General features: G+C 40.8%; 1 protein-coding gene and 1 long non-coding RNA gene across 3 annotated transcripts; both read left to right on the top strand.

Annotated features, from left to right (window-relative positions):
• Positions 1 to 825: 825 nt before the first annotated feature.
• SLC40A1 (solute carrier family 40 member 1) lies at positions 826 to 17,210 on the top strand. Of its 2 annotated transcripts, XM_030951923.1 has the most exons (8): positions 826 to 1,068; positions 1,289 to 1,356; positions 5,517 to 5,676; positions 6,490 to 6,605; positions 6,928 to 7,054; positions 10,064 to 10,306; positions 12,159 to 12,818; positions 13,916 to 17,210. In XM_030951923.1, the coding sequence occupies exons 1-8, from the start codon at positions 1,029 to 1,031 to the stop codon at positions 14,233 to 14,235; spliced, it is 1,734 nt and encodes a 577-aa protein (XP_030807783.1). In that variant the 5' UTR covers positions 826 to 1,028; the 3' UTR covers positions 14,236 to 17,210. The 2 variants fall into 2 exon arrangements, with proteins under 2 accessions (XP_030807783.1, XP_030807784.1); XM_030951924.1 differs by lacking the exons at positions 826 to 1,068; positions 5,517 to 5,676 and having other exon boundaries at positions 1,084 to 1,356; positions 13,916 to 14,279.
• A 4,269-nt stretch (positions 17,211 to 21,479) lies between these two features.
• Positions 21,480 to 26,290, top strand: LOC115905556. Its single transcript, XR_004060871.1, has 3 exons — positions 21,480 to 21,594; positions 25,102 to 25,289; positions 26,199 to 26,290. It is a non-coding gene; the product is annotated as an uncharacterized LOC115905556 (long non-coding RNA).
• Positions 26,291 to 26,799: the final 509 nt, after the last annotated feature.

Below are 26,799 nucleotides of genomic sequence, written 5' to 3'. Positions count from 1 at the left end.
AAAGCTCAACCAACCAAAAAAAAAAAATCAATCAGAAACCCACAACCCAAATCAAAAGCAATTTTACACACAGAGGAGGGAACTTCACAGTATTACACAATGAAAATATAATCTCAGCTCTGGCAGCCAAGAGTAATCATGATTTCAACCGCACAAGGACAGATAATTCTTAAATATTTTCATAGTGTCCTGAAAAAGATCTAGCTTATTGTACATTTTGACCATTTCTTAAGTGCTATAAACATGCAGTTTTTTGTGGTGGTCAATACCAAAAGTAGGTCACATAGTGTGCAAAAAAGTATTTATGGTAGGAACTGGGATGCTTCATCTGAACCAGAGAGCGTGATCCAGCAGCAACTGGGTCAATTGTACACCACCTTCATTAGAATAGAAATGCTATTTGAATTAGCTTAAATTTTGGTACTCTGTTTAGGTTTTTTTTTTTCTTGGAACCTCAGAATTGAGAGCACTGTCCTTGGCAGTGTTTCAACCACAGGCTTGAGGTACTTGGCGCTTCTCTTACAACCCCAGCTTCTTGAATCAGCATATTCAAAGACGTCGCGTTTTTTAAGATGCCAGAAAACAGAAAGGCACCAGCAGAGAGCCGCGGCAGAGGCAGCACTAAGGGGCTCAGGGTTGTCGGGGTGCCACCCGCGGTGCCCGGAGCCGAGGCTCAGCACCAAGCGCTGCCCACCGGAGCCGCTCGGGGCGCCCCTCCTGCTCCGCCGGGCTCTGGCGGTGCCGGGGCCGCCCCCGGGGCGGGCCGGGCGGGGGCGGTGCCGCCGCCGCTACAAAAGGCGCAGCGCCGCCGCCTCCCAGCGCGACGCTTTGTGCAGCCCAGAGCACTGAGCCGGGCGTCGAGCGGCGCTCGGCCCCTCCGCGGCGGAGCGTCCCCGCCGCCCGCGGCGCATAAGGCCAAGGCTTTCCGACTTCAGCTACAGTGCTAGCTAAGTCGGGGAAGGCAACACGGAGCGAAGCCGCGTGTCCCCCCCTTCTCTCGGCAGCGGGCAGCGGCGGAGCGGGCCGGCATGGCGCGGGCAGCGGAGCCGGAGGGCCGGCGGCGCGGCGGTCAGTGCGGACCGGCCGGCCCCGAGCGGTGCCGGGCGCGGAGCGGGCGCGGGTGACCGGGCGGGGATGCCCGCGGGTGGGGGGCACCAAATCGCGCCGTGTCCCGGTGGCGCCTCCGCTCTCAGAACGGTGTCCGCGGCAGCGAGTTGCGCCTGCTGTGCCGAAATGCGGTGGATGTGCCCCCATTTGCTTTAGCATCTGTTTCTTATTTCTCATTTAGGATCTGTGATTGCCTATTTTACGTCTGCAAAGTTTCTTCTTTATCTTGGACATGCACTGTCCACTTGGGTAAGTAAAATACTGGCCTGGTAGAAGAAGGTTTTTATTAATCTGGCTATGATTTACCTGAGCTTTATTGGTGCTTTCCAAAAATCTTCACAAATTAGCACACCACCGTAGAGGTCTTGTTACAACACCTTGCTGTTAAAAGTCTTCATAATCTTTACAACATATGTTGCAGGAGGTTTAGTTATAGTGCAGTAGTCAATTTTTGGAAGGACTGGTTCTGTACCGTTTAATGTTTTTAAAAAACTGTAGAACCAGTGACCTTATAGAGGAGCAGAATGAGAGACAGCCCATTGCAGCATTATATGGAAAGGACTCATATTTACTAATCGGAATTGCTTAGTGTTTACAATGGACTCTATACTGCCACTCACGAGCTAACTTGTTGACAGCATAAGGAGTTGTCCTCTGTAAAATTGCTTGCCTCCTGAAATTATTTCTTTCTGTGTTAATATAACTTTTTCTCACTTGAAGAATACTAAAAAAAAAAGCTACCTTAACATATGCACTAATGATAGACAGTCTGATTCTGTTCCACAGAATAAAATTAAGAATATGTGTGTATTTTAACACAAGCTTAAGTCTCCATACAATGGCTTGGTTGAAAAATAAATGGTAGGTTCCCCTCCATTTTCTTTGTTCTGTGTTTTGGTCCTGTGTTGGAACATTTGGATTGGTTTGATGTATGTGTTGAACAAATGGCTGATCTCCAGTTACAACAGCGCATGCCTGACTCTGGAGCTTCTTGCTTTCGCTAACTTGAAAGGTCATACTGATGTTTCTCTTAATGAAAGCCGTCTTTGAGTGGTATCAAATGTTTGTTTAAACAAATGCAATATTTTGGCAGTTGTTAATATTAAAAAGCAGTGAGCCAAACAGCTCCTTCAGAAGTCAGGGCTTATTTCCTGCCACAGTTTTTGTCAGTCATGCCCACAAAGTGCCTCACTGGCAATTTGGCCAACCCTGCTTACTCTGGCCGGTGCTTCCCAGCTCTGTGGTGGGCTTGCTCCAAGTCCCTGAGTAAAGGTGGCAAAGCAGAGTTGGAAAACAATCTTGCACAAAGTAACAAGTGATAGACTACAAGATGTCTGTTTATCAGTGTTAATATAACCTGGTCAGGTCCTGGTGGGTTTTCTGCTGAAAGTCCTGACTCAAAATACCCCCAACCAAATCTGTTCAAACAACAGAAGTTATTCTGCAATAGCTTATTTTGACAGAATTGGGTGCAAGGACTTCACCTTTTGTATCTCCTAAGCTTTGGTGTTCCTGTAGTATAAAGGTTTTTGCTACCAGAAACAGTAAACAAATACCTGACTCTTCAGAACACCAAGTAATAGATCATTGTTTTAGAATGGCTCTGTCCACAACATAAAACCCAAGAGAAATGGGGTTTTGCTGTAACTGAGGGAGCTGATTGGGTTTCTGTGTTACTATGCCATGCCCAAACGCCAAGAGAAGCTGTAAATGATTAAACATGTCACATCTCCAGGCATGTTCAGACTTGAACAAAGTCTAGACTCTGTTGGGCCCTTGCTCAGTCAAGTGTTTGAATGTGTGCCTGGCCTCAGGGGTCTTAATAGGCTGGCCAGCAATGCTGCACTGGAGTCCCAGACCTTATACTGTTGCTGTCTGTCCCTCAGCAATAAAGGAACAGCATGGAGCTGGATTCTCCTTGTTGGTGTCAGGCTCAATGTTTTCCAGGAGATCAGCTGATTCCAACTTCCCAGCCTTATCTGTGCCCCTCAGGCCTCAGGAGGCTGGCAGTAGGTGGTGGCCTGGCTATTCCTCAACTTGTTGGCTTCAGTTCTGACGTGGATTGTATACATTCAGTATAAGGGTAATTATAATTACAGAAGGGGAGGAGTTGTCTTTAAAAGGATAGTGATGCTGAATAGCTGTAACTAATTAAAAGTTTTCAAAAAGCCACATTTTAAGGTGGGACTAAGTGTATGTAATCAAGGATCTGCCTGTTTCTCTAAAGAATATTTGCTGTTCAAATTTCATGAGCTCTTAGCTTGAAATGACACACTTGTTACAAAGCTCTGCAATCCACTAATATTATTCTTTTCCTTTATCTTTGCCTATTCTTTATGGTTTTTAATTCTTGAAAGAAAATCATACTTTCTGGTTGTAACAGCTGTGGTTTCCCCAAAAATCTTCTCTGTGGGTTGGCCTGATCAAAATACTCTGGGTAAATGTGTTGGATAAAGTTGAACAGTGTTCACCGGCTTTCAGATAACTACAGCAAAATCATGATGTCTCTGGAGTCAAATTAACCTTTCCATGAGTTTGAAATGAGATTCAGTTTTTCACTCCAACAGTAGTGACATGACTACTAACTTGAACGTGCTTAAGTTTTTTTAAAAATGCCTTTTTCTTTTTCTCAGAATCCAGTAACTGAAACATCTATGCCTAAAGAAAAAAGCCAAACTTAATATGAAAGGTTTTTTTTAAATTGTTTTTCTAGCTTAATAAACAGTTATCTGGGTTAATTCACCTGCATGTATTTTAAGTAAAATTCCTATAAAGTACCATCTCAGGAGGCCATATTAAATTTAAGTGAAAGCTGGAATTGAGAAATGATATGCCTGTGGATTCATTGCTGGGATATTTTCTATGTATTTCTGCTAACTAGCCATGGAATGTAAGTGGAACATATTTACAGAAGGCTTTAGGTGTCTCTTGAGTGAAAAATGGTTTATAATAGATGAGAGGAGACACAAGATGATCATGCTTATAGTAACATTTGTCAATTTAGTTTAAAAAAGCATACAAAATACCCTGGGGATTTTATTTGGAAAGATGGAATTTTTCTTCCCATGATTGGAGTATAATTTTTTTCAGCCTGTGTTTAAGGAAACAAGTATCAAAGTTTACATGTTACAATGTTTGCAGAAAACTCCAGTGAACTCAAATAACATTAAAAGGCAAGTGCTTTTTGTGTCTGTACTGTACTGAGGGCTAATCACACTTTGCAGTTATTTTGACCCTCCAAATAGTGTGCTTTTTATGTAGCTTTTGATTGCTGCGTTACATAGTTAGATTTGGCTGGCTTTGATTTTTAAAAGTTCTTTTATGTCACCTCCCCCAGCCCTTCCGAATATTTGAGGTCCTTAGAAATTTGTACTCTTTGCTGTATCACATAGCAACTATTTATTTAAGATAAGGCAACAGAAGAAAACAGTTTCATGTTTGGTTTGTAGGAGACTAATGTTAGGGACCCTTATTAAACAACCTGTGTGCCCTAGAATGGTATGAATGATTTCTATTCATCTGGTTTTTTACTGATTACAGAAAGGATTTTCTGTCATCTATTGCTGCGATATATTCAAAAGTAAAGTGAGATGTGACAAAAAAAACCTCCATGTATTTATTAGCAAACCTGAGAATGTTTTGAATACAATGAAAATGACTTCACTTGGATGTGTTTAACAATTTGGGCATCCTTTTTGTACCTGTAGCAAGTGGTTATCAGGACATGAATGTGTTTTATTTTAAGCACTAGGTTAAATTAGCAGTAGGCTGAACAAGCAGTGAGTTTACAACAGGTTAAATGAGCTATGCCTTTCTACCTCCTCTGAGTAATATGCCAGTGCTGAACACTAAAAACAGCTGAAGTCCATTGATTCTAGAAACTTCAGTTAACATTTACCTATATCTGTCCTGAATTGTATGATGACTTGTTTCCACTTGACTCACTCTTGTGTTATAAAGCAGCAGTTAAGCTTTGATCATCTAAGAGCAAACTGCTGCCTTGAAAAGTTATTTAAATAGTGATGGTAAATCTGTTGTTAGCATTTGATCTGTGCCGGAGAATTTGTGTAAGCTCTTTGAGGCTTGTTGGATGTGGCTGGTGACAGACTTTGTCCAGTAAGATACTAATAGAAAATATCTGAGATTTTTGGATTTGTGGTATTACAAGCTGTAATGATCCACTTGATTAGGATAGATGATCTTAATGACACTGGGATAAAATCAATGGTGACAGGATGTATCAATCAACAAACCTCCTAAGAAGCCAACAACCACAAAATCCCTGTGCCACCTCTGTACATGTAACAAACCTCTATTTTAGTCCAGACTTTTGGCAGAGCTTTAGTAAAACAGTGAACTTATGTACCTAAAGAGCAACCAGTAATGTGTATGTTCTCTTACTCTTCAAGGGAGATCGGATGTGGCATTTTGCTGTGTCTGTGTTCCTGGTTGAACTTTATGGCAACAGCTTGCTCCTGACTGCAGTCTATGGCCTGGTTGTGGCGGGATCAGTTCTTCTCCTGGGAGCCCTTATTGGAGACTGGGTGGACAAGAACTCCAGGCTCAAAGGTTAGATGCCTTGAGCAGGTTATTTGCCTTCCAAATTCATGTTTAAAAGGTGAAGCTGACAGTTAATTCAAGTCAAATATGAGAATGAGGCTTGCTCATGTCTTCTAAGAAGGGCAGATGGTTTCAGAGTGGTGATGGTTATACAGAAATACTCTCAAAGACAGGTGGAAAACAGTTTTAAGTCATGATGTTTGTTACTCAGGCCAAACCCATGTGATGAGTAGAGATGCATGGAAACACAAAAGGTAAAAAATATGTAACTCTAAGGGCTACAGATCAAATTCTGTTTACATTAAAACACTAACATACACATGCATTTTTGTCTTTTGTCTGGATACAAACATCTTTCACTTGAGTGTTAACACACTGCATTTGCATTAACCATATTGTATGTATGATCTAGTCTGTTTTAAAAAGAAAATGGGATCAAGTTCATCAAATGAATTTTTACTTTCCAAAAATTTTCAAAATAGTAATCTTTCCATGGTAGGTTGAAGATGAATTTTAGAGGCTTGAGCTAGGTTTTTTCTTCTTGAAGCATAGTGTCAGCATTTAAAGAGGGACTTTGAGAGAAGAGCTACTTTGAGTGTAAATCAAGAGCTACAAAGTTACATTAATCATTAGTTTGTTTCTCTAAGACAATGGAAGATTCAAAATCTACTATAAAGTATACTTTTGCCACTTATGTTTTGGGGCAGACTAGGAAAACAAGGCTGTTTAATCTCTGTGTGTTCCTTAATTATGTCCACCTTAAGGCTCTGGTTTGCTCATTCTTATGTTCATAACTGTTGCTCTCTGTTTGGTTTAAAACAGTGGCCCAGACATCCTTGGTTGTGCAGAATTCATCTGTCATCCTGTGTGGTGTTATCCTGATGATTATCTTCTTGTTTAAGACACAGCTCTTGACATTATACCACGGATGGCTTCTTGTGAGTGCTTCAGCTTGTTAATAAGAAATTAATTTGTGAAGAAACTTTGGGAAGCATGGGAGATGGATGAATTTTTATCTTAATCTTTAATTCTTTAATCTGTACAGACATTTCTGGGAGCCAAAACTGGCAAATGAAACGGCACTTGTTAGGTAAACAGAGATGATGATTGTTTTCTGCTAGAAATTATAGACTTGATCTTGTTTTGTGTGAAGAATAATGATGAAATATATGGAATCAAATATCAAGTCTTTTCGGCTTGTGTAGAAAGTGGAGATGTCCATCAGTTTTCTCACATAACTCTTTCCCCTCATCTCTCTAGACATTGTGCTATATCCTGGTTATCACAATAGCAAATATTGCCAATTTGGCCAGCACTGCCACAGCGATCACAATTCAGAGGGACTGGATTGTTGTGGTTGCAGGGGAAGACAGAAGCAAACTGGCAGGTGAAATATATTGCCTTTATAATACCTTGCATGTCTTACTTTCCAAGCTTGATTTTATTTTTGTTGTAAGACTAGAGTTTTACAGAGATCAGTGCATCTTTGAGTTCCAGATATTATTAGAAAAAATCAAGTAAAAGGGCAGCCTTTATTTTGCTCTTCCTCGCTCTGGACTACAACTACTGAGATCACAAATTACTGTTGTGATTACAGTTCAGTTAGGCATCCCCAAACTTGTTTTGCCCTCCTCTGAGTCCTGCTGCAGCTCTATTAGGAAAACTAGTCTTGCTGAACAAGCCAAGTGTTGCAATACTTTATTTTTAGGTCCCTGGAATGAAACAGAGAACTCTTGCGTAACTGGGCTCCTCTCATAGGGATCAAAGAAAGATGCATGAGAATGAAGTCCAGAACAGTTAAGTAGGTATATTAGGGAATTGCCAGTAGGTAATACTGTGCGTGCAGGCACATTTGTAACCTTGTATTTCTCTAGCATTAGATGTCTAACTCAGAGCTGTGAACTTCCCTTCAGTTGGAATTGGAAGTTCTGCTTTCCTTTGACATCAGGTACTTTTGAGTGTAGACTACAGACAAAATACTTTCTAGGCAAAAGATTATTTATGTTTGCTTCTCCCCCTGTGCCCTGCACTTCCACAGTGACATTGATACTACTAGGAGAGAGAATTAATTCCCATTTCTATCCTATTGCAGCTTGGTAGTCATGATACTTCTTGGATGTGAGAGACTGGGCCTCACCAAGGCTGCACAATACAAATTACATCAAAGGGTGTACAGCAATCTTTGGCTATGCTGCTCCTCTGATTGTAACACAGTGTGGGAAGCAGCATTTTTTGTGATGAATTTGGTCAGGCTGTATAGACTCTGAATCAACCCCATAAGGGGACTTAAGCCTTCTCAGATAGAGGAACTGATACTGAACTGCAAACAAGGCATAGAGCAGTTTAACATTACCCAGACCTCTATAGCTCACCTCTATAGTTTAGATACCTTCAGGCTTAGACAGCATTTCAGCTTCTGGACTCTAATTTTGTATAAAGCTGCCTGAATTGCCTATAGAGTTCAGAGTCCTTTTGGAAATTTCAATCCTGTATTCCAGATTTTTACTTGATGTTTATCTCCAATGAAGAAATATTATTTACCCATTTCATCCAGGAAAGGCTAATTCTTAGATGCATTAAAAGTGTCATACTTTTATTTCCCAGTCTACAAATTATCTTCCTTAATCTTTTATTTTGACCTTGCAGTGCCTTTCTAGGTCATGTCTTTTGTAGAGCAGTAATACAGGTGAACTTTCTTTACACATGTGAATCACAGGTAGAAAAATAGCAGCTATCTGTAAAAGTCTTAGGTTAATGAGAACTATTAAAACTTTTCATGTTGTGTCAGATCTTACTCAGCAAATCATCTCCCCCATCCCTGTCCCACATAACACGTGAGATAAAGCACAGACCATGCCTACAGAGAACTGCTGCCTGGGAGTCAGTCCTGCCTCTTTACTGCTTCTTGAGCTCAGCCACAATTGTATGACCACTTACAATTTATACTGAGAAATCAGGCAAGCGATTACTGTAAATTCTCTTATGACTTGATTGAGAATGAAAACAATCACTGGATTAAGCACCTTAGTTCAACAGATTTATTTGAAACATCCTTTCCAGGCTGAACAGGCTTGTTGTCTGTTTAACTATGATGTAACCTGGAGACTATTGAAACTTTTTTTTTTTTTACATTAAGTGCAGACACTGACTTTGCAGCAAATACTGTTGTCCATCTCTGCATTGTTACCTTTCCTTAAAGAGAAATCTTAGTTATGCAAGTTAGCGGAATAGGGAAATAAAAAATTCCTTTAACTTCTCCTTTGTTGCCCTTGATTAGTTTTCCTACTCACTCTTTGTACCTCCTCTGAGTGGAATTATAACTCAACTCAAAAAACAAAGGTTAGTTGGTTGGAATTTTTAAAGCCAAATATTATGCAAGTATCTCGCTTAACTATTTGACTGAGGGTTAACTAGGTTAACATTGAGTTGACTTTGAAATAGAGTAACCAAATGTTTCTTTGAGGACTAATTCTCTACAGATTCAATAAAGCAGCTTCATATTGATGTAGAATTTCACTTGGCCTTCACAAGCTCTAGTTTTTACAGTAGGACTCTAAAAGGGGCTTCATGCGTGAAACCACGGTCTAGCAATTTGTAGAAGTGGAAGAATGGCACTATTAATGGCACTGTACTGGAACCCAGACAGCTTAATGACAGTAAAGTAGATAAGATTGAGGAGGGTGAGGCATTCCCTAGCAGCAAATGAAAGATGCATTTGTGCTGAGAATGGGTTGCTTGTTTTGACTGTAAACATCAAAGGACCAGAAAGGAGTGAGGACTTTGCTCAGTAAGATCTAAGGATGCCTACAGCTGCCATCAACCAATGTGACTGAACAAGGAAATGTAAAAGCCATTTCAAAGTTCTGCTGCTATCACAGTGGTTCTTTGGCCACCAGTTATTAGAAGTGAATGGAGGAGGCTAAGAAATAACATGTTCCAGTGTTGGGAGATAGTAATCTATCTTCCCAAGAAACATTTCCACCTTCTGAGATTCCTGGAGCTGTGCATGCTAGATTTGTGTGTTACAGGGCTAGAGCTCAGAGTCCACAGTATCAGTGCTGTGTAAAAGTGATCTCGGCTCATGATGAGCAGTTTTACCTGATCCCATGATGAACAGGACTGCGCTGCCTCTGTGAACCCAGCATGCTAAACCTGGAAGACCTCATGCAGGCAAAACTGGTAGGAGTAGGGTTTTGGCTTACAAGCACCTTGGTTGATTGCAGTGAGCTTAAATATTGAAACAGTCTGAAGGTGCCTCTGGTTATTTCTGGAACCAGTTACAGTTGGAGCAAGACTTGTAGCTTTACCTTTATACCTGTGCAATTCACAATTATGTCAATGAATATTTCACTGTAAGTGATCACCAGTCATTTCATCATCAAATAATTTCTGACAGATATGAATGCCACAATAAGAAGAATTGATCAGCTGACCAATATCTTGGCCCCAATGGCTGTTGGTCAGATAATGACATTTGGCTCCCCCATGATTGGCTGTGGATTCATTTCTGGCTGGAACCTGATGTCCATGTGTGTGGAATATCTGCTGCTCTGGAAGGTTTACCAGAAGACCCCTACTCTGGCTCACAAATCTGCAAAAGTTGAAGCATCGGAACTGAAACAGCTGAATGTAAAGAAAGGTATTGAAAACACAGAAATGTAACTACTCAAATTCACTATATATCCATGGCATCAGTCAAGCCAAGTGTTGACTTTTGTCTTCCACAGGCACTGCTTTGAGGCTACATAGCTTTCTACTCCTAGCTTGGAGATTGCAGGTTTGGGGTGTAGATACCAGAGACTCTAAGCAACAATACTTTGTGCAGCTCTTTAAGGCATTTCATAAGAGGCAGCCACAGAGTGCATTGTCTTCTCTTTGCTAATCCCTTAGAGTAAGTCTGCCTTCATGCTGATCATAAGGAATACTCCTACCCATCAATAAGGTGATAAGCTGAACCAGGCCCTTGGCTCTGCAGTGCCTACAGCTGCTGTAAGGCTATTCCTTGCTAACTCATCTCTGCTTACACATAGTACTGACAGGCTTTCAGGAGGTTCTAGAATAGATGGTCATACTTCTATTATGGCATGACTTAATGATTTTTACATGCTGCAGGAAATGGTGGAGGAAAAAAAATAAACTCTTTTGACCTTCAGCTCTGCTTCCTTGGCCAAGCAGTACAAGTGAGATTTGCAGTGTAGATGACTATGGCTATTACTATAAGTAACATTAAAATTGATATTGAAGTTACTTTAGATAGACTCAATATCAGAAATTTAAATTCAGAAGCAGACTTTTTATTGTGAAGTAGTAGAAATGTCAAATGCTGAAATACTAAACTTAAGTGTTTCCCCATTTTTAAGGTAGCAGTATATAACAGTGATGAAAGCTCATGTTGTTGCCCCCAGTCCTAGCATAGGTGGTGGGTTTTTGGTTTGTGTTTTTGTTATTGGGTTATTTAGGGTTTTTTTGAAATAAGAATTCCTGGGTTTTGTTTAAATGCTAACTAACAGTCTTGTTTCAATATATGGTGAGTTAAAAAGCTGCTACTAAAATTACTGAAGAGATCTGTCTTCCCAGCCATCAGATCCGTGGTGGTAACAGCTGGTCCAGTAAGCTGTTGCACCAGGCTGGTGGCAGTTGAGTATTAGAGAACAAGAGAATGTAGAAGGCTCCACAGCTTTGGAACTGGCTCTTAAATACTTCTGCAGAATGAAGCATTTAGCAACTCTCAATATGTAGGAAACACTTATTAATCTTTGCTGTTACAGTATTGTGATTTCATTAGAAGACTTGTGTTTTTAAAAGTTGCTGAAGTACTTCATGCATCTCACTTGCTGTATATGGAGTTAGTTTTGAACTTTATAGTGTAAAAGCACTGCTCAGGTATCCAGACATTTGTGGAATTTGTCCTCCTTAGTAGTGTAAATACTGCTGTGAGTTTTTGGATTTTTGTTTGTGATCAGTGGAAGTGCCTTTTTCCTTTATTGCAGTGAGAATGGAGTGGTAGAAATGTGTAGGTTTTTGGTTTGTTTGTTTTATTTTTAAGTTAAGCTTTGAAATCTTTTGACTCTGGACAGGCTTCGGCCTTGACATGAGATACTGACAGATGTTTAAGTATGCCCTTCTTTTTTTCAGTCAGTGCTTTTAAGCATACAGAGCTGTGGTAAAATGCCAACTGACACTGGCATTCGTTAAGCAGATAATTTCTCTGTGGAGATGGGGCATTCTCGTCTAGAAGCAGGCAGTGCTTTTTCCTATCACTGTTTAATTAATTAAACTGATAGGGATAAACTTTACTTAATCTTACTCCCCAGGCAGGATTTAAGAACATTTTAAATGTTTTTAATTTAGGTAATTAAGAGGAAGCTTGGCAGTGGAGCTTGACTGATGCACTTCTGCAGTAGTGAACTTCTGGCAAACAATCGCCTGTTGCTTTACACCGTGCATTTTGCAGGCAGGAGTGTATCTGACAGCTCCATTTCTGTTTACAGAGAGTGACATGAAACCTGCTGAAGGAGTGCAGCTCATTATTGAGAAAGATGTAGCCGGCTTTGAGCCCCAGCAGGAGAAGGAAGTCGGCTGCGCTGCCCGGATTGCCGAACCTTTCATAACCTTCCGGGACGGATGGGTTGCGTACTACAACCAGCCGGTGTTCCTTGCAGGCATGGGGCTTGCATTTCTCTATATGACTGTTCTGGGATTCGATTGTATCACTACAGGCTATGCATACACTCAGGGGCTGAGTGGCTCTGTGCTAAGCCTCCTCATGGGTGCCTCAGCAGTCACTGGAATCATGGGAACAGTAGCTTTCACTTGGCTTCGGCGCAAGTGTGGCCTCATTCGCACGGGCCTTATTTCTGGAGTTGCTCAGTTTGCTTGTCTGATCTTATGTGTCATCTCTGTATTTATGCCTGGAAGTCCTATGGATCTGACTGTTTCTCCATTTGCTGACATCAGTGCCAGGCTGTTTGAAAATGAGCCATTGCCTACTATAGCATCTCCAGAACCTGAAATGATTTTTGCAACTGGAATGCCCAACTTGTTAAACGGGTCTATTGCTCCTGCTAACAGTGACCCAGAGATGAGTCCTGAGCCTGTGCCTTTAATCTCTGTTAGTCTCCTGTTTGCAGGAGTCATTGCTGCTAGAGTTGGTAAGTATTGCATCTCTACAATTTGGTTTAATATCTGCTTTTAATTCTAAAAGTTACAGTGCCTGTCAACTGAATAGAACTTTAGAACTAGAGGCAATAATTGGAATGTTACATCTTGTTTCTGGGGCTAGTTGATTATACATCACATAAAAATGAAATGATCCTGCAATAGTATCACTAGGGTGAAGACTGCAGTACTAACTCTGTGTATATTTTATGTCACTAGTAGGAGAAAAGTTACCACATTTGGAGATGATTGTAACATATTTTTTGGAAAGCTTATCTCTAAATTATTTTTGTTCACAACCAAATGAAACCACTTGTTACTAGGAAACAGCACCAAACACATCTGCTATGAAAACCTTTGCATTTCAGAGTTTACTAAATTAATCCATTTATTTAAATTGTCTTGGCGTTTAGAAGGGGAGCTTTGATTTGGATGACAGCTTAAGTTTTTGAGGTATTGCTGGTTAGCATAATATTAGTATCTGTCAACAGAATAGGCAGTCTAACATAAATGTAATGAATAGTAATGGTCATCTGTAGAGTCATTAGCCTCAATTTCTGCCATTTTTTCTGAATTCTGGAGGAATGAAATACTTGATTCACGTGCATTAAGTTTTTTTGCAAGATAAGCTTCTAAAGCTGAGTCATGAACAGACTAAACCAGTATGGAAGTTGATGTCACCCATTTGAAATTGTGTATACTGCATAGTTTAAAAGATGTTTGTGGGTTTTTTTTAATATAAAAGTTTGATGATTGGACCTAGTCCAAATACACTGTAAATAGCTGTAAGCCAGTTATTTAAACAAGAAAAGGATGAGTAAAACATCGACTCCCTAGTCATGATGAAACAGGATGTGACAGGCAACTTCATGTATCAAGTTTGTTTATGTATCTCATGAAATTTTTTGTAAAAGGAAAGTAAATTGCTCTTGACTGTGAGTGTGAAATCGGTTCTAGTCAACAAGAGGATTATCTTATGCTGTGCATTTTTGGCAGAAGTGAATGCTTGGAAGGATGAATTGAATTGTGCCAGTGATAAGTTTGCCATGGGAAGCCCAGCAGTATGGATAATTGTTTTCTCTCTCCATAGGCCTTTGGTCCTTTGATTTGACTGTCACACAGTTACTCCAAGAAAACGTCATAGAATCTGAAAGAGGCATCATAAACGGTGTCCAAAACTCCATGAATTATCTTCTTGACTTGCTGCACTTCATCATGGTCATCTTGGCCCCAAACCCTGAAGCTTTTGGCTTATTGGTGCTTATTTCTGTGTCTTTTGTTGCAATGGGCCACATAATGTACTTCAGATTTGCCCAAAAAAGCTTGGGAAAACAACTTTTTGTTTGTCACACTCCTGATCCCAAAGCAACCCCTGACAGTTCACCACCTGGTAACACTTCTACTGTCTGAAAGGATCCACTTCTCTTTACTAACTTTGCTTCACAAATACCATGGTTAAGCACATGTACTTCCTTTTATGACTCTGTTTGAGGTGTTTCTCTAGAGTTGAATGCATAACTTAGCTCTTTGGGGAAGCTTTCCCAAGAGAGAAAATTCATTTTACAGTGACCCTGGAAATGTTTCATGTTTGGCAGAGGACAGCCTGGATGGATCTTGACAGCTGCAGTATCAAAGGTTCCCCACAAGTCTGGTGTTTGATCACAAAAATGCTGTTCAAGTTCCATGGCTGACCCCTACAGTGATACTGTGGTTAAGTGGTTATACATACTCAATTTACCATGAATTCTGAAAAATTCTTGTGTTCATTGGGTAAAATGAGGTCTTGTCCTTCTTTTTAGTTACTTCAGAATAATTTTTATGCAGTATTTGATTGTTTGGAGTTTTTCTCCAATATTCTTTTACCATGAACAGTTCTGCTCACCTTTATTCTTAAACTGGTATAAACATCCTCTCTAAAAATTGGACTTTGATGGTCCTTGTGGGTCCCTTCTCACTCAGAATATTCTATGATCCTTCTTGGATTCTTCTAATAAACAATTTTATCTTTTTTTCCCAAAACCTTTATGGTATTTTATGTTTTGGTTTAACTTTATGGAAACACCTTTGCAGGTTTTTTGCATGTTTCCTTACAAATTAGAATACTGTTAGGTACAAGATATTATATTACACTTTTGTTGCACTTCTTAGAGTAAAGCAGCCTCATTTAGCAGAAGCTATTGATGTAATATTACAAAGCATGGCTTTTAAATTGCAAATGGCAGGTTTGCTCAGGTTTGATGTAGCAGAAAGTGCTAAGGTCAGGAGTACTGGTACAGAAAGATAAGTTCTAGTGCTAACTTAGTTTTTGCCTCAGAGTACAAGCAGCTTTAATTAATTTTCCAATATATCAGGCTTTAATAGGGTTTCTGAAAACAGTTGCATTTGCAAGTAGTTAATATTTCATGCAAAAGGTGGATTACTTGCATTTAACTGATGTGTATGTGAATTTTGACTTTGTTCTAAAATACTGCTAAACCAATGAGATGATGGATTGAGAGGCCCTCTAAAGCAACTTCAGAGCAATGAAAATGATACATCCCCTCTGTTCAAGAAGGCCTTGCCTTTTTTTTTGTTGTATTTTTTTTTTACCCTGCATGTGTACTAACACAGTACTCCATAGTCATTAACCCTCCATGCACTTTTGTGGAAATTACGCACTTTGCTTCCTCAGTAGAGTTGAACCTGGTGGTGTTCTGAGTTTTCCTATGGCTTGGCAATCTGACTTCTAAATTTAAATATTGGTAAACTGTTTGTTTGCAGAATAAGTAGTATGTGAAAACATAATGTCAGCAACTTGTGAAAAGTATCCTCTGTAACTTTTAAGGGGTTTTTTCATTTTAGGTACTGTCCTTCACAGTCATATACGCTGCCAGACTCAACCCTGGAATGTAAGTGTGAACTCCATTGAAATTAAAGGCATTACACCAGGGCTGAATCTAGGTCAGTCATCACAGATTTTGTAACAATTACATTATCCATCAAAGCATGTAAAGAACCTCTAGTGGCTTTTGTCTCAGATATGCTGTTTTGTGAGAGGTATGAAATGGAATGAATGGGAATCCAATGTACAACCAATGCACTTGTAGCCCATACTTTTCAATAACTGGATGTAATGATTTTCTCCTCTAATGGACCAAACCTAATAATTACGTTGCTGAAAACTTCTCAGGGATGTTTTCACTAGGTTTATAAGTGTTTATACTTTGACCAAGCATTTGGGTTTTGTTTTGATATAATAAAGTAAAATATGTAATTTAGAGTAGGTTTAAAATTTGTGACTCAATCCTGAGTGTAACTTAAGGAAAAGGGAATTTTGCCATCAGCAGAATTTGTCAGAAGGCAAATAAAACAAGCTTATCTAGATTTGTAGAGTAAATATGTCCAAAGGATAGCTTTATGTGGTATATGATAAGTGCACTAGTAAATAAAATAGCTCTGATTTGCCAAATAGATTTTCTCATGTGTATCTAATTTAAATTGGGACCAGATTTTAATAGTGTTAAATATAAATAAAGGTAGTCCAAATGTCAGTGAATGCCTCTATACTGCACTTTGAAAAATATCTGAATGCCACCGTATATCTTGGACTCATTGGCCATCAGGGAAACAAAGCTGAAAATGCAGCTTTTTTTTTGTGCTGTCTGCAGTGCACAGAACCCAGGGTGCCTAAAATGTAATGCTGTAGCACTAAGCACCAGCCATCCCAGAGAGGATGTGTTTCTGAAGTCTAGAGAGCTCCAAAAATGTGACAAATAGAGCTGGAAGCATGCCACATTCCTGCCTGTTCCCAAAGACTTTTTTTTTCCTTTTACCAAGAACAATTTGGTCTTGTTTAATTTCAGTAGCAGTTTGTTTCATAAATAATTCCACTAGATAGTGCAGTACTATTAGGAGAGGACTGGAGCCTTGTATTTAGTAAACATGATGTGGTTAGGATTCATTTGTGCACATCACAGCTGGAAGGCAAGACAATCCTAAAATAGAAAATTGAATGCTAGTTTGAAGACAAACAAGGAGGTTTAAATTTGAAAAGTTGTGTGTATTGGTCTGCATTGGATGTCAAAAAAAAGTGTATGCTGCTTGAGCACAGCCCATTTGTGTGTGAGTCCAGGATGTGTGCTGACACCTGTACTCAGTAGTGCTTTGAAGCAGTGTGGAACCTGAAGTCTTACTTAGCAGGACTTTCATTAAGCGAGCATTTTTGGCCTTGTATTTATTTATTTTTTTAAAAAAATGTCCAAATTGGATGAAAACTGCCCTTAAAAATGTACGCACTAGAAATCAATCTTACCAAAATATTTTATTATACAACCTTATGCTGGACATAGTATTGATTTATGTATTACTATTGTTAAAGCTAATGAATAAATTTGCATAAAAACTTATTTGTCCTGTGTTTTTCAGTTTGTCCTGTATTTTTCAGTTTGTGGGTATCTGGGTATGCTACACTTATCATGGAGCCTGTGTAGAAAGCTTTTTTTGTATAATGGGCTGGAAGTGATATGAAGCACAAACAAAGGGCATTGGGGAGGAAGCAAATAACAAATGTCAAAATCTTTCAATGACCTTGTTGCTCTTTGGTGAATTGATTTTTATTTACCATCCACAGTGCTAAGTTAAGACACAATAGATGAAGCTCTTGCAACCCCAGCCTGGATCTTGCATTGGCAATAGAACAGTTTTGTGTCTTGGCCTGCTGAGCAACAGAAAGCAAATTATTTTACTTTGCCATGTATCTTTACCATACTGAATTTGGGATTATGACCTTCTGTGGCATCAACCTGTAGGTGAGAGCTCTGGGGATAGGAGTGGTCAAGGTTCAGTAGTCAAGTACTTCTCAATACTAAACCCAGAATGTTTCCTATAGGACTGATTCTGGCTTAGTGCATTTAGGATATGCTTGCACAAAGGATCAGCCTTGACAAGGATGTTGCATTGGTTCACCAGGAGCTCTCTGAATGGATTCCTCTTTGAACTAAGAGTTTCCTAGAAACAGACCTTTATGGTTGTTTGCCTTCTTCACTGCCACTTAAAATTAAGACAAGTGTTAAGAATACTGATTTGAAAATGTAGGTATACATATCCACCCCTGTAATTATAAAAGTAAAGAGAAAAAGATTTGTGAATGATAGTGTGTACTTAATAGGTAAAGAATATACTTCTTTAAACTGAAGAAGTCCCTTCCCAATTTACTGTTTGATGGTTTCACTGGCAGTTTTTTTACTCAGCTGTAAACATTTTGCAAAGTTCTGAGTTTTTTAAGTCCCTGAGGAATTCACTGCTCAGCAACCAAAGGTAAAAATGATTGGAGATATCTCCCACTGTTTGTTTGTTTGTTATACTACTTGGCTTACCCGCTAGTTGAGATATCAGCCCTGCCTGTGGAGGGTGAGGTATATTGTATAATCTGTGCTGTGTTCTTCTCCTCTGAAATGTTTAGCTGCTTTTGTTTTAAAAAGTGAGTACTGGTAATGGGGTATGAAAGTTGAATCTTTTTAAGGGAGAAACAGTGAACTCAGACCCTTCACTTGAAACTCTTTCGTTTCTTTGGTGAGAAATCTAACTCAGAAATTCCAAAGGAGTAAGTAGGTTCATATCTAGTAACTTGAAAATACTACAGTCCCTTCTGTATTTGCTTCTGTAAAGTAGATGGAGGATGTCCTAGGAATCAGAGTAAAGACTGTTTCTGCTAGGGACGAGTGCAACTAGTGGGTGTGGCTTTTCTGGATGCAGCACTCTGGAGGTGGCCATGCCTTTCTATCTGCCTCACGGCTGGCCTACTTTCAGATTCTCCAGGAACATATTGTGCTGTACTCTGCATTCATGTCTTTCTCAAGTACTTAGTACTAGAGAAGTTAGTAGTAAGTGTTACAGTAGTAGTCCTTTTTTCTCTTACGCTCTGTAGTTACACATTCTCTTTCCTGCTTGTGGGTGCTTTAACTGCATGGTGTAATAAAAAGTATTTTATTCCTGGAATAAGACTATGCCTTTAGCTTCTGCTTTTAAAAAGACACAATGTTGCCCCTCTGAAGGGCAGAAAAAACTGAACAAGGATATTTGCTTAAAGGCTTGCAGGTAGTATGGACAAAGTGCATGCTGCTCAATAATGCTTTTTCAAATACTTCAGCTTGTCCTTGTGTGAGTCAATAGTTCTTTCTAGTTAAACTTTATTTCCCTTGTGGTCACAAGGGAAGCATACAACTGTGTGTTTTTTACTCTTGGTGTAGGGTGATGGAGCAATCTGTTTTCATACATGCAGTGTTAAGAGTTCTTAATCCTTTGTATAAAGTGTAAGGGAAGTTACTTCATTTACAAAATCTGGAGTCACTTCCTTTGGCTGATAAGGGAAAGAGAAGGTACAGTAGATATCTAAGCATAACTCATTAAGATCAAAAAACCTTACCCACAACAGCAAAGAGCGGCTCAGAAAGTATCCCAACTTTTTCATGGTAAGTCATTGTTCATGTCAGGAGGGAGGGAGACAATATAACAGGATATCCTCATCCCAGTGCCACCAGACTCGAGTCTGAGCGTGAATCCTGCCTTGAGCAGCCCCAGCAGCGAAGCGTGGGTTTCTCTGTGCATGTCCTTGGCCTGTGCCAGCTGCAGTAGCTGTGGCTCCTACCCCTGCCTTGTGTCATCCTGTCTCTGCAGTGAGCTGGGCCCGCAGTGCTGCCCCTCCCCTGCTCTGTGGGCAGGGCAGAGCCCGTGCTCCCATCCTGGGAGTCATCCTGTCCCTGCAGTGAGCTGGATCCTGGGCAGTGCCACTGCTCCCATCCCTGGGCTGCAAAACCGCTCCCATTGGAGAGAGACCTGTGCCCCATCCTGTGGGCAGTGCCACACAGGGCAAAGCGGCCATCCTGATCCTGGCAGTGCACAGAGAGAGCCCGTGCTCCCATCCTGGCATGCCACAAGCATGTGTTCCCATTGTCCAGGGTCAAGCCTGTGCCCTGTTGGGAGTGCCACAGAGCAGAGCCCGTGCTCCCATCCTAATTGCAATGCCACAGACAGACCTGTGCTCCCACTCCTATCCACATGGTTCCCAACTTGAGAGCCCCCATTACCACAGTGCTCCCACCTAATGCAGTCACAGAGGGCGTGCTCCCACCTAACCTGGCAGTGCCACAGAGCAGAGCCCGTGCTCCCATCCTGATCCTGGGCAGTGCCACAGAGCAGAGCAGAGCCTGTGCTCCCATCCTGATCCTGGGCAGTGCCACAGAGCAGAGCAGAGCTGTGCTCCCATCCTGATCCTGGGCAGTGCCACAGAGCAGAGCCGGTGTTCCCATCCTGATCCTGGGCAGTGCCGCAGAGCAGAGCCCGTGCTCCCATCCTGATCCAGGGCAGTGCCACAGAGCAGAGCCTGTGCTCCCATCCTGATCCTGGGCAGTGCCACAGAGCAGAGCCTGTGTTCCCATCCTGATCCTGGGCAGTGCCATGTGTGCGCGGGGCCCGTGAGTGCTCCGGGGGAGGGATGGACTGGCTGACAGGACAAACAGCACCTGCCAGGCCTGTGCTCTGCCAAAGACCTTGGGGAGCCCAAACAGTCCCAGGCTTCTCCTCTGCCCACCTGCTGAATCAAATTTTGAGACCTTTCTCTTTCATCATACTTAGTTGGAATTAACCAAATGATTCAAAAGCTGTTTGTTAGGAAGTGAAGGAGGTGGCAGAGAGCAGTGTGATTGAGTAAGTTCTATGTCCTTGGAAAAAGAGTGGGTAAAAATATGTCCTGTGTGAAATGTCAGTGTGTCTATTGCCAACAGCACACTGTAACAAACTGATGAAGTAGTCCAGAAAAAAAAAAAGATGAAATTCAATGCAAGGCCCTACATTTAGGCACAATCAACTGACTCCTCAAATACTGGGTAGAGAATGCACATCCCCTGTTGTAGAAAGAAAGCATAACAAAGAGAAAACATATGTAAATGTGAAAAAATAAGTGGAAATGGGATCTGTAGCATGTATGCTTCATTAGTTGAATCATACAGGATGCTGTTCTCTTTGAATTTGAAAAAAATGGAGACTTGCATCCAATTTTTCAGCAGTGATAACCAGAGAGAAGCCAGAACAGTGTAACAGCTGCAGTCAGAGCTCTAGGAAGTGCTGAGTAAAGTGCTCTAGGGAGCCCTGCTTGAGCAAGGATGTTGGACTAAGTGACTTCCAGGGGTCCCTTCTAACCTTACACATCCTGTCATTCTGTGTAGAGAGTGAAAGAATTCAGGGCATTTAGAGACTGGGGTGAAGTGCTAACCATACCTGCCTGTGTAAAGGGGATGGAAATAATGTGTAATCCTGCTCGAGAGGACAAGCATTAGCCAAGTCAGGTTACAGCATACTTGTAACAGTTGTGGAGTTTCCAGTCCTGATTCTTCAAGAGCTGGTATGATTTTTTCCCAGCTCTGTTTTTCTCCAATTGCATGTGATGTATTTCTGCAGTTCTTTCAGTTCAGTGTTTCCTCTAGTACTGCTGCTGAGGCAGTGGACTAGTCTTACTGTTCACCTTCAGTTTATAAGCAATTTCTGGATTTGCTATTAAAAGTAGTTCTGCAGGATTAGTAAAATGTTTGGGAAGCCTGTTTAAGAATTTAAGGGTATTTTTTAGTACTGTCAAAACTTCACAATTACCACAAGCGCTAATACAGCAAACCCTCACTGTTTTTCAGAGTGCTCACATAATATTCCTGTGCAGAGCCTGCCTGCATTTGATGTGTACATCCCCTGTCCAGCCTCCTTCTTTGAGCTCCTTTAGCTGTTGATATCCTGCTGATTTAGGTAAGAGCTTCAGTTCTTGGAGAATTGGGACTGTGTACTTTTTGGGCCTGCTTCTTGAAAGGCACAATTTGGTTCTCAGGCTGCTGAAAAAGTAAATAAGATGTACGAATTCCTTAATTTCTGGAAGCTTCCTTCCACTGGCCAACCACATCACATGTAAGGGAGTTGTACAAATATGTGGTCTGTCCAGCTGGGAAAGAGGGAGGAGGAAAAGTCCATGTTAGAAATATTTGTTCAGCTGCTATTGGAGTAAGGCCAGTCAAAGTTACTGTTTACAGTATTAAGTGTGCTGCAGTTCATTTATCTTCTAAAGATAACCAATCAAGATAAAGAATCCATTCTTTGGGACAGTTTTGGCTTTATTTGCCTGACTGCAATATACTATTCCCTGTCATCCTGTACTGACCTTGGCATTGTTTAGCCATGCCTGATGGGAGCAAACTGTGACACAGCTGGGGACCAAAGAGACACTGAGCAGCCCATCCAGGTTGTGGAGCTTCCTAAGTGGCACAGACACAGCTGCTTTGCACAAACCCCCTGTAAATTTCAGTGGTGTAGCCTCAAGGTATCTGTGGAGTGAATGGATGGTATGAAAATCTCCTACAACCCCTGCACACAGTGAGGCACTTGGAATACAAAGAGCTCTTGGAGAGAAATGCACAAAATAGAACTGGTAGCATATGCACATCAAAGGAATGTAAAAAAAATAAAATTAAATGCTTCTCCAAGGAAAAAGGTTTTTGTAAGAACATCTCCTGAATGTCCTTTGAAAAGTTTCTTCCCCCTCTGGAATACCAAGAAACTTTGTATGTGTTGGGAAGTCTCTATTTACTTAATTTTAAGACAATGTTTCTCTTATATCTTACTATAAAGCCATTTTATCTTTCACCCACCAAGGAGCTTTAACTGTAATTTTAATGCCTTTACTATCCAAGGATAGCCTTGTCAAGAATTTTCAGTTGTCAAAGAAGTAGAGTCATGCTTTAGCTTTTTTGCTTTCTTTTCTTTCTTGCTCTGATTAGTGCCTGATGCTGACAGATGCCAAGAGCCTCCATGCAAAATTCACAGTAGCTACAAAAGAACAAAATACATCTCATCACCTTTAATTCCTTCCCCTGAATCTGTGTCATTAGGCTCATCTTAGCCAAAAGAGGGAAAAGAAACTGTTCTCCCACTGTTTGTTTCCTCTATTTTCTTTTCTTTTTTTTGTGACTATGTGGACCCAAGGAGGAACAGACTTTGTGAATAGCAGAATCAGACCTGAGGAGGCCAAGTCTTTGGTTTCACACCAAAGGCAACCTGACTAGAAAAGAAGAGATTGTCCTTTTCTTAAGGTATTTGCTTAGGTATGTCCTCCCTCCACAAATAATGAATTCTTATCCAGTTCTGCTTTACTAACAGAGTAAATTTTCAGTAAGAAAATGGTAACATGGCTTATTTACTTGGATTTTTAGTACAGGTTACCAGTTGAAGTTCAGGGTTATATAGGAATGTACAGTTTTATTTTATCTGCTTAACTGTGATAAAATCTAGATGTTGTCTTATCTAAATGGAACAGAGCAAAGAGACCAAGGCTGATAGCTGGATGTTCAGCAGAAAGCTGTAACTTCAGGCTGATTTTGTACTTCTTTTCCATGTTGCCTCTACTGTCTAGTTGGCATTTCCCACTTGGTCACAGAGAACAGAGATTAGATCAGTATCAGAGCATGGAAACAGAAGTGCTGGAAGGTCATGTGAGTAACCTCAGCACTTTCTGGCAAATCCTCTCAAATGTCACAGAGGAATTGAAGCACAGGTCAGCATTCTCCTCAACCCTTGCCACATTCCTCCACATCCACAGAGCTCCACACCATGGAGGTTGTGCCTGTGTGTTCAGGATAGGTGCTGATTTCTGAGGCTGTACATTTCCAGTGTGTCACGTATTTGCTGATGATAACTTTGTATGCATTGACAAATTTAACACCAGAAAAGAGGGATAAAGAGGGCAGCGAACTGGGGGCACCCAGCAGGGTTCTCAGTGGTTTTCATGGACTACCCTTGTGACCTAGGGCCAAACATGGTAGCCAAGGCAATAGCAACTGTTATTTCTGTGGTTCACCTAAGGTATGCAGCATTTCCTGGGATCATACTTCAGCATTACTTGAGGTAATTCTGTGAAGATCTCCATACACTATTGTAAATTCCAAGAACCTTTACATTGGGAAAGGACAACAAGCAAATGTTGTACTGAATTAAAAGAATACATATTCAGAGATTGATTATTACCATTTTGGTCTTCTAATTCTCTTTATTAAAAGACAGAATCAGTAACAAAATTTACAGTTCTAATCCTCCTTGCTAATACTTCAGAATAGGAGGATATTAGTATGGTTTCCTGCTTCTCATTAAAAACAATTTAGTCATTATATATTAATGCTTGTGAAAACTGTTACTGAGTAAAAGTTTAAGCAATAAAATGGTGAGGAATATCTCACTTCAGTCAGTATCAATTGTACTGTATCAATTCCTACAGTGCATTTTTATTCAGCTAACTTTGCTTACCTCTGCGAATGACACTGTTAATAAAAAGGGAAAAGACCAGTTTCTCAAGACCATCCTGAGGAAGTGATACAAGGCATTACTAGATGTGCTTGAGGATGACTCAGTGATTCTTAAGTTACATCATGCTAAATAAATTATGCCAGAAGTTTGGCTACAATCACAAAACAACAGGATAGGGAAAATAAACCAGTCCCAGAGGCTGAAGCACAAGAATTAGTTTGAAGTGTGCAAGACAGTTCTGGCTGGGTTTAACAGAGAAGCAAAGCAAGACTAATAAAAAGAGAGGCATAGGAGCCTGGGATGATAAAAGGAAGAAGAAGGTGCAGCAGCCCAGCAGGAGTGTGTGACACAGGACATGGTGCAGATTAAGGATTATTGGTTTAATGGGATTACCTCTCTTTCTTTTAGTCATTTAAATTGCTGCACCCTTCAGGCCTTCAGTTTATTCCATGAACATTCCCATCTTTCCCTGGTCCCTTGATCTGAAGCCTCACTTTGTCCCCTGCAGTAACTTGCCTCTAGATCCTCCTGCTGCCCCTGAAGTCAGCTGGACTGAGAGAGTTGTGTACCATCCTACTGACACTGACTGAAAGCTAATTATTACAGGTTGGATGTGTCTCAGGCTCAGTGACTGCAGGATTCTGAATGTCTCAGTTACTTGCTGTTGAAATCTAAAGGACTAGGATCATGAAGCAAAATGTGTTTTGGGGGATTTCAGCAAAAAGAGCAGCCTATCAAGCACAGATCAAGAGGAATTACCTAATTAGAGCTGTGCTGAAGAGTTCAATGGGTTACTCATGAACTTGTGAGAAATACATAGCACAAAGTTAACTGTGATTATCATGTGTTGAGGGTTCATTCTGTATAGCAGAAATATGTGGCACAGAGGACCTATAAACCCCTGTGCCATGTGAGTACAGTAGCTTTGCTAAAGCAGCAAATTAACTCAGCCTGTCTCTTCCACAGACCCCATGTGCTCAGCCTCCCACAAGTTGCAGTTCTGTAAAGGAAACTCTGGAAACATCACCCTCTGCTTTCTGAGTGAACTGCCCTCCACAGACTCTGGGCAGCTGGGCCACCCACTATTCCTGCTTAGAGATTACTTTGCTTTTCAAAGATGGATTTTATTTGTAAGAGAATTTACATAATGACAGGTAAGTTAGAGATAAAATGCAAGAGCTGCAGCTTCAAGTTGCTGTGGCACCACAGATGTTTTTCTTACTCCTCTTGTATTAAAAATGGCATGAGAATATTTCTTTATGTGAGACCCAAACTCTTGGGTAAAGGTAACAGAGCAGATGGTTAAAGGGTAATACATTTTCTGTTTTTCTTAAAAGATGTTTTAAATAGTCACATACTATATGGATGGCAGTCAGCCACTGTGGAGAGGCTAAGTCAGCCAGAGAGGTGGCAAGTAGCACTTTCACACTGAGAAAATATTTCTTCCCTTCTTAGTCTTCCTTCTACAATTTTGCATTGCCTGTCCCCTGGCACTTCTGATGAGAGGCTGCTCAACCTGACTTATTCCTTCCCTTGTCTCTATTCCTATCCTTAGCACTCCCACGGTGAGGCTGGCAGCAGCTGTGGTACAACGGGGCCAGAGTGAGAGGCCCTGCATGCTGGCACATGGGGCTGGAAAGAGGGTGGCACCTGTGCTGCTGGGAGAGGGGTGTCCAGCCACCTCACACAGTGCCCAAGTCCAGCCCAGCAGCCTGCATGGCACCCTTGCTGCTGATAAACCCAGGACTTCAGTCCAGGGCTCTGGCACTCCAGGCCTCAAGGAATAAGGGAGAAGGTAATGAGGCACACAGAGAAGCTCAGAAGGCAGCTCTTGTCTGTCTTTTCACCTACGTGATGCTGAAGGCCAGGAAACACAGTAATTACAAAGCTTCTTAGAGGACATAATTAACTCCAGCTGGAGCTTTTCAACTCAACTTTTTAAAACCTTTCCCCCCTCATTAAGGGCATTAAGCAGTCACTTTTTCCTAGATCTCAGACAGAATCACTTTCCTCATATTAATACAGTCTTTAAATGATCAAGAAATGTTCTTTTCTCCCCTTAGTTCTAAGAAATAACTTCTGGATCATGTACTGAGAAAATCAGTCTCACCAGGGAGGACTACAGCTGGGAGATGAGTGACATCTACTACCCATCAATTCTAGGTAAGAAGGCACACCTGTTCTGAGGTGTGTTAAATGCAGAGAGCTCACTGAATGCTTTGAAAAGGTTTTGGGAACATTCTGTTAAAAGCTGATATTGTGAAAGGGAGAACAACTGTAGGAACAAACATATTTGCTATTCTCTTTCTCTCAAGGAGACAGAAAAGGTAAGAGAATGCTTTTTCATCCTCTGTGACCAGCAGCTAATCAGCAGGCTAGAACAATAGGGAATGTTAATAGCTTGTGTGTGCTTTGCCAAATGCAATGCTATTTTTGGTATGAGTCTAAGGGCATGATTCAGCAGTTTCTTAGCCAGCAAGCAGTGCAGACCTATCTCAAGAGTATTTTAAGACTCATGGTATCACATGTTTCTTAGTAATGGTTTTCCTTTCTTCCTTTATCTGTGGTTATATAGTAATTCCATTAATGCATCACTCATTAGTCAGTATGGGAAAACATTGGGTTATACAATATTGTGAGAGAACTCAGTCAAATGAATGCAGT

Source organism: Camarhynchus parvulus, chromosome 7, assembly GCF_901933205.1.
Source record: "Camarhynchus parvulus chromosome 7, STF_HiC, whole genome shotgun sequence".
Classification (NCBI taxonomy): Eukaryota; Metazoa; Chordata; class Aves; order Passeriformes; family Thraupidae; genus Camarhynchus; species Camarhynchus parvulus.
Note: the sequence above shows the minus strand (reverse complement) of the source record. Positions and strands in the feature narration are given on the sequence as shown.

Excerpts from the sequence above, each read along its gene's own strand:
- SLC40A1 (XM_030951923.1), top strand. The coding sequence starts at position 1,029 with ATGGCGCGGGCAGCGGAGCCGGAGGGCCGGCGGCGCGGCG. Across the intron at positions 1,357-5,516 it reads GACATGCACTGTCCACTTGG|GGAGATCGGATGTGGCATTT; the intron begins GTAAGTAAAATA and ends TTACTCTTCAAG. Across the intron at positions 10,307-12,158 it reads ACAGCTGAATGTAAAGAAAG|AGAGTGACATGAAACCTGCT; the intron begins GTATTGAAAACA and ends TTCTGTTTACAG.